The sequence below is a fragment of the Babylonia areolata genome, chromosome 19, assembly GCF_041734735.1.
Source record: "Babylonia areolata isolate BAREFJ2019XMU chromosome 19, ASM4173473v1, whole genome shotgun sequence".
Lineage (NCBI taxonomy): Eukaryota > Metazoa > Mollusca > Gastropoda > Neogastropoda > Buccinidae > Babylonia > Babylonia areolata.
Genome location: NC_134894.1, coordinates 48,608,440 through 48,616,263, shown reverse-complemented (window position 1 = coordinate 48,616,263; position 7,824 = coordinate 48,608,440). Strand labels below are relative to the sequence as shown.

General features: G+C 41.9%; 1 protein-coding gene across 3 annotated transcripts in view; it reads left to right on the top strand.

Annotated features, from left to right (window-relative positions):
* The window catches only part of LOC143293795 (S-phase kinase-associated protein 2-like), a 132,023-nt gene extending 126,303 nt beyond the window's left edge, over positions 1-5,720 (top strand). The window contains exons 6-7 of one of the 3 annotated variants that reach the window (XM_076605048.1): positions 2,433-2,612; positions 4,550-5,720. In XM_076605048.1, the coding sequence (XP_076461163.1) occupies positions 2,433-2,612; positions 4,550-4,721 (352 nt within the window). In that variant the 3' untranslated portion in view covers positions 4,722-5,720. The remainder of the gene's footprint in view (positions 1-2,432; positions 2,613-4,549) is intronic. The other 2 variants (XM_076605047.1, XM_076605046.1) reach the window with 2 other exon arrangements.
* Positions 5,721-7,824: the final 2,104 nt, after the last annotated feature.

Here is a 7,824-nt window from a genome sequence, read left to right as displayed (position 1 = left end):
ACACAGACGCATGCACGCGCGCACACACACACACACACACACACACACACACACATACACACAAGCGCGCGTGCGCACACACACACACACACACACACACACACACACACACACACACACATACACACAAGCGCGCGTGCGCACACACACATTCGCACACATCCTAACCCTCAGGCCTCCAAACCATTCACTCACACACACACACACGCGCGCGCGCGCGACACACACACACACTCCCATACTGTCAGTCCCCCCATCCCCACCACACATCCACTCTCCCAACCTGTCCTCACTCCCCCTCTCTCTCTCTCCTGCCAGACCTCATTTCAGTCTGGCTTTGCATGAGGCTCTGATGTCTTGCCTGACACCCCTCAGAGTGAATGGACTTCCCCGTGGTGTTTTCAGAGAGCAATAATTGGTGGAAGCCTGGGAGGCTGGTCTAAATATAGCGTGCCTCGTTCTGGTTTGCCTTGGGCTGCGTCCTGTTTGGAGGGCAGCAACATGGAGCAAAATAGGTCAGCTGAATCGGGTAATTTGGGGTTTCAAGAGACTGTCCACACTCCGATGTCATCTGATGCACACGACAATCCAGATGGTTGGGATGAGAAAAAAAGGAAGCTTTCTGTTAGAGAGAGAGAGAGAGAGAGAGAGAGAGAATGGTCTTCAAGTGGGAAGTGGAATAAAAAGAAAAACGTGGTTTTTTTGGTGTGTGTGTGTGTGTGTGTGTGTGTGTGTCATCATGCCAAAGAAAAAAACGGAAGGAAAACAACAGCAGCCATAATATGCATGCACATGTATAAGCGCATGCATACACATCTCTAATTATCAAAGGCTCGAGAGATGCGTATATACATAATACATACATGCACATAAACATATGAATATATATGTTTTCTCCAATATTTTCTCCCCCTCCACTAGACCTTGAGTGGTGGTCTGGACGCTAGTTATTCGGATGAGACAATAAACCGAGGTCCTGTGTGCAGCATGCACTTAGCGCACGTAAAAGAACCCACGGCAAGAAAAGGGTTGTTCCTGGCAAAATTCTGTAGTAAAATCCACTTCGATAGGAAAAACAAATAAAACTGCACGCAGGAAAAAAAAAAAAGTGTGGCGCTGTAGTCTAGCGACGCGCTCTCCCTGGGGAGAGCAGCCCCCATTTCACTCAGAGAAATCTGTTGTGATAAAAAGAAATACAAATACAAATTAGAGCTATTTCCCACTCACACCCCTTTCTCCTGTGGAAAAGATGTTAAAGAAACTAAACACACACACACACGCACACATACACACACACACACACACACACACACACACACACTTGCAATCACCCATGCACGCACACACATGCACACACATGCATACCCACATGTGCATGCACACATACACACACACTCACCCAGGCTGTCAACTGTTCTCTCTCCCAGCACACTCTGCTAGGGGTTGGGATAAAGAGTTCTTGTAGTTAGTTGCTTTGTAGTAGTTGTTTTCATTAGTTTAATATGTGATTGTGAGTGGATTTTTGTCATTGATATCTTTTTTTTGTTAATAGTTCTGTGTTCCTGTGTTCTTTTGATGTAGCCCTACCCCCCTCTTTCTTCCTTTCTCTTTTATACCCCAGGGCTGGGTGGAAAAAAGCATGTTTTGCTTGCCTCATTACCCAGGTAAAATAAAATTTCATTTCGCTTCGTTTCCATCCTTCCATCTGCAGAATGTTGCCACTTTTGTGGGCCTGAAGATAACAGCACAGATAGCATTGTGATGGTGTGTGTGTGATCCCTGTTCATGGAAGTACAGCAGTACAGATAACATCATGACGCTGTGTGTGTGTCAACATTGCTTTGAGAGATAGTTTTCAAAATCTATGGAGACATGCTCTAGAGGCAAGTAGTAAATGTTTGTTTTATTGAAATTTCAAAAGTGGGTTTGGTAGAGAAAAATATATAAGTCAAATGCCTGATAATTACGTTATCAGCTTCTACAGATTTTGAAGTAGTAATCATAAGATGGAAATAGAAACAAGAGACACAAAGGCATGGCATGAGAGTTACGGCTTTGTAAGGTGTGTAACATGTCTGTGATTGGGGATGAGTTTCATTTTATAATGGAATGTAATGGAATGTCCCAATTATGATCAGTTACAAAATAGGTATGTTCCTAAAAAATATTTGTCTCCAAAATCGGTTTTTAATTTCTGTAATATGCTCAAAGGAGGCAAAAAAGTCATTTTAGCTGTAAGTAAGATGATTAGATTTGCAAATGTTGCCTAGCTACACTTTTGGAGTTAAAAGACATATGTGTTTTCTCAACTTTTATGTGACATTGTTGTGTATTTGGAAATGTTTGTTCTGGGCATGAAAAGATTATTTTGCAGTAATCCTCCATACTCCAATAGGAGTGAAAGGATAATTAAAACTTGAAACTTGTGTCAGGATCTGCGTGCTGGGCACGGCCAACGGCTGGTTCCTGAGGATGCAGAGCCGGGTGCACGTGGACCAGATCGTGGAGGCCTTCGCTCAGCACTGCGCCCGCCTGGAGCGTGTGGAGATCCAGTGGGACCCAGACACCATCCGCTTCTCGGACAAGTCCAACAAGTTCATTGACCACATCAGGTCAGTCACACACAGTGTGGGGGAACCCTCAACATAGCAATGCAGCAGCACTTATGATGTTGTGATGCTGTGTGTGGGAACCCTCAACATAGCAATGCAGCAGCACTTATGATGTTGTGATGCTGTGTGTGGGAACCCTCAACATAGCAGTGCAGCAGCACTTATGATGTTGTGATGCTGTATGTGGGAACCCTCAACATAGCAGTGCAGCAGCACTTATGATGTTGTGATGCTGTGTGTGGGAACCCTCAACATAGCAGTGCAGCAGTACTAATGATGTTGTGATGCTGTGTGTGGGAACCCTAAACATAGCAGTGCAGCAGCACTAATGATGTTGTGATGCTGTGTGTTGGAGCCCTAAACATAGCAGTGCAGCACCACTAATGATGTTGTGATGCTGTGTGTTGGAGCCCTAAACATAGCAGTGCAGCACCACTAATGATGGTGTGATGCTGTGTGTGGGAATCCTGTACACAGCAGTACAGCAGTACTAATAACATTGTGATGGTGTGTGTAGGAGTGTGTATCTTCTTCCTCTTCTTTTTCTTCTTCTTCTTTTTCTTCTTCTTCTTCTTCGTTTGTGGGCTGCAACTCCCATGTTCACTTGCATGTACAGGAGAGGGGTTTTACGTGCATGACCGTTTTTACCTTGCCATGTAGGCAGCCATACTCTGTTTTTGGGGGTATGGATTGTGTATGAAAACTGGGTGATATGATGAACCGAGGTTCCCTTTGTAGCATGCACTTTGCTGCACATATAAGAAGCCATGGTGACAAAAGAGTTGTCCATGGGCAAAATTTCATTTTGAAACACACAGAGAGGAAGAGAGAGGGAAAGATATATATATGTATATACATTTATTTCATTTGAAACGAGTAATTAATGCTAAACATTATGCGCAAAACATACATAAGCACGGCCTGTTTTTAGATGATTCATTTGTCGCATGGATAAAACACAAAGATGACAATCACATAGTCCTTTCCATGGCCCATGTAATACCCTGCTGATGCTTAAGTTTGCCATTCAGACTGTGAGTCAGTTGTTATGTGAAGTGTTTGATACCAACAGCTTTGGCAATTAGCGGCAGTCAGATCCTATTAATTTGTCAGATGCTCAGATTTGCACTGGGTGGAAGCAAACATATGTCAGTTGTGTAGAAAGGCCAGGGGGTGATGACTTGGTTCCATGACACCCTGACAGCATGAATCAGCAGAGACTGGCAGGAAACAGTGTCTCCCATAAAAGAGAATTTGTCAGAAACAATGCTTGAATTTCAGGACTCCCTCCCTCAAAAAGCACAACCTTCACTGAAACCAAAATACCCAAGCCCTGAACAGTTTGATGTAATAGGTGTCAGCCAGTAGGTCATTAAACTCAGTTAACTTACTACTGCTCTGAACTGCTTTTTGTTATTGTTAATGTTGTTGATATAAATGCATGTTCATGATCTGTCTTACTTTCAAAAGCAATGACAGAATAGTTGAGATTGTTGGGTTTCATGAAGGCAGGAGTAAGAAGAACATTTATACAAAATGGTTTGATAATCAACCAGCAAAGATATTAAATGAACCTATTTACCTAAAACTTTGCCATAGTTTTGTTTCACTAACTTTGGCTAGGTTGGTTGCTTGAGAGTTGTGTTGGTTTTGGTAGTTTTCTGTTTTTACAATTCTGTATTCAATGCATGAAAACACAGAGCATTCGAATGCAATACAATACAATACAATTCAGGACAGTACAATACAACACACACACACACACACACACAACACACATACACACACACACACACACACACACACACACACACACAATAATAATATCAAAGAAATCAAAAACTCCCAGGGACCTCTTTAGTTCATATCACCCATGTATCAAAATGAACGACATCAGAGTGTGCGCTGTACATGTTTGTGTGTGTGCTATGGTGCAGGTTGCGGTGTCCATACCTCAGGTCACTGACGCTGAGCGATGGGGAGTACTACGAACTGGTCAAGTCCAACTTTGAGCGGGCGGACCGCATGAAGGTGGTTCGAACCACTACCAACTACACCACCTCCATCGTCTCCCTCCTCCACAACTTCAACGACCTGCTCTTCAACTGAACCTCACTCTCCTCTTCCCTTGATGCTCCGTGTGCTGTTATGTTCCGTTCCCTTGTGGTGATTCTTTCCTTAATGTACAGTCTTCTCCCTTATTGTGCATGTAAAAGAACCCATGGCAACAAATGGGTTGTCATTGGCAACATTTTGATGAAACATCCATTCAAATATACAAGAGTGTGTGTGTGTGTGCGCATGACTGAATCCTGACTGAATGACGCAGGAAACTAATGATGAGCGCCTAAAGGCAGCTGTCAGTCGGCTCTACCCAGGTAGGCAGCCTGTTGTGCAAGTGATTCTGTCTTTGTAAAGTGCTTAGAGTTTGGTTTTGACTGAGGATGGGCTGTGTGTAAGTATCAGTGATGATACAGTGTCTCCACATTGCAGTCGTCACTCTCTTCTACTTCATGGCAGTGTTTCTGAAGGGAGGCTTCAAAGCCTGACCACTGCAGTTCAGTTTATGATTAGTTAAAACGTCTCTTCCTTTTTTTCTTTTCTTTTTTAACAGATGTGGTGCAGTGAATAGTTATGGATCAGTACGTTCGCTTTGACGTCTTGACACTGAAACTGAAATCACTCTAAACTTGCTCTTCTTCTTCTTCCCATGTGAATCCTGAGAGTTAGTGTTCATTTCCCATGTGAATCCTGACAGTTAGTGTTCATCTCCCATGTCAATCCTGACAGTTAGCGTTCATCTCCCATGTGAATCCTGAGAGTTAGTGTTCATCTCCCATGTGAATCCTGAGAGTTAGTGTTCATCTCCCATGTCAGTCCTGACAGTGAGTAAGTATTCATTTCCTGTATGGCATCCTGAGAGTTAGTGTTTGTTTCCTGAATGATATTCAGACCATGAGAGTAGTGTTTGTTTCCTGAATGATATTCAGACCATGAGAGTAGTGTTTGTTTCCTGAATGATAGTCAGACCATGAGAGTAGTGTTTGTTTCCTGAATGATAGTCAGACCATGAGAGTAGTGTTTGTTTCCTGAATGATAGTCAGACCATGAGAGTAGTGTTTGTTTCCTGAATGATATTCAGACCATGAGAGTAGTGTTTGTTTCCTGAATGATAGTCAGACCATGAGAGTAGTGTTTGTTTCCTGAATGATATTCAGACCATGAGAGTAGTGTTTGTTTCCTGAATGATAGTCAGACCATGAGAGTAGTGTTTGTTTCCATTCCATTGTCCTGAGAGATAACTCCATATGATTTCCCTCAAGCACCCCTCAGCTTTTTTTAAGTGAGCATGGTTGTCCATTCTGTAGCGTTTTCCTGGAAACTCAGTGTTCAGTTCTCTTGTTGTTCTATTCTCCTGGTGTTGTATATGTTCCTGGTGTTAAGTCTCCTGTTGATGTTTGAATGATGAACGTAATTTATATTTTTCAGCTGTGAATGACAATTCAGCTGCCCATGCATGTAGTTTGAATATGTAGGCTGTGAATAATGATTCAGCTCTGACCTGTTTGACAGTGACATAGTGTGCCATACTAATATGACCGTAGTGTTCTGCGACTAACAGGGCAATAGTTGCTGTGAACTGGATTCATTTCTGTTCGGGGAACCTGTTGCACTTCAGCTGAATGAAGCTCACCCACGTGGAATGGGCTCGCACAAGATCACGTTGTCCATGTGTACAGTGCGTGTAGCTCAGCTGGTGTGACACATGAACCTCAGGCCCGTAATTTGTGTCAACAGTTTGGTTATTTGTTACTGTTTGGTTACAGTGTGCAAAGTGCAAGTGCAAAGATGCTGTGGCATGGAGAGCCGGTAGTCTAAGGGACACTACTCCACGTTTTTAGTTCTGTCCGGCATCTGGTTCTGTTTTCCTTTGTTTCATCAAACTTGCAGTTCTATGCAGTATGCTAATTTTCTTAGCTTATGTTTCTTTTTTTGTTTCTTTTTTAGTGTAGATTTTCTTTTCTTCTTTTTTTTTCTTTTTTTTTTTGTGTGTGTGTCTTTTTTTCCTCCACTCTTGGTTTGATTTCAAAATGCTCCTTTACACTGGTATTTGCTGTGGAGCTAACAAGTGTAATGATTATATTGTACTGGCTGCATTGCATTTATTTCTGAGCAGACTAGAGTTTGTCAGGGATAACTTTTAGATTACACCAGGATGTAAAATACCTTGCAGCTTTGTTTCGCTGTCAAAATGTGTAGACTTACGTATGTCCTTCTGTTAGTAAATACTACGATATGCAGCTTGATGGTTTTATCTTTTCACTGTTTAAGTAAAGGTCACTTGGAAAAGTCAGAAGAACAGAAGATCACTTTTGCAGATTAAGGAAAAGATGCCAAAGAGAAATCCAACTAACTCTACTGATTTGACCATGTTTTATGTCATGTACTATCAAATCCATGCACAAGTACCAGTTTGTAATGGTGCACTGTTTCCTTTTGGTTTTGCCGTTTGGTTTTTGTCTGAATGTAATGCACAGTGTTTTCTCCAGTTATGCATAAAATGTGTCACTGATAAAATTGTCTCCATTTTCATGATTAAAAAATAAAATGCTAGAATGAAAAGTCCTCATTTTGACAGCTCAAAGCTGTACTGTGTTCAGTATTCATATAATTATACACTGAATTCTATGTGTATAGTAATTGCAATCTCCAACAGTAACCTTGTTCAGTTCTAATATACTGATTATTGTTGATCGGAATGTTTCTCATTTCCTGCAGTTAGCTGTGATTGTGTGGAGTGTTCAGTTTGACAACGGTAGCTGTGTTGTGTTCCATACGATGAGTATGAGGGTGAAGTTCAGTTTACTGTACATAGCTGCCCTGTTTTGTACAATGAGGCTGACAGCTCATCTGAATTCTCCTAACACATTTCTTATTAGTTTGGTGCTGCTGATAACATTATCTTTTTCAGTGAGAGAGAGAGAGAGAGAGAGTGTGTGTGTGTGTGTGTGTGTGCGTATTAGTATACATGTATGTGTGTGGTTTGTGTGCTTGCAGTGTATGTGTTTGAACAATTGTGGCCATACTGTGTTATTTTGTTACAAGATTGATCAGATCTACACAGTGCAATTTTGGTGTTATAAGTTAAAGGTTGATCAGATATGTGCTGTGTGTATGTGTGTGTGTGTTTGAATGTATGCATGTGTGTGCA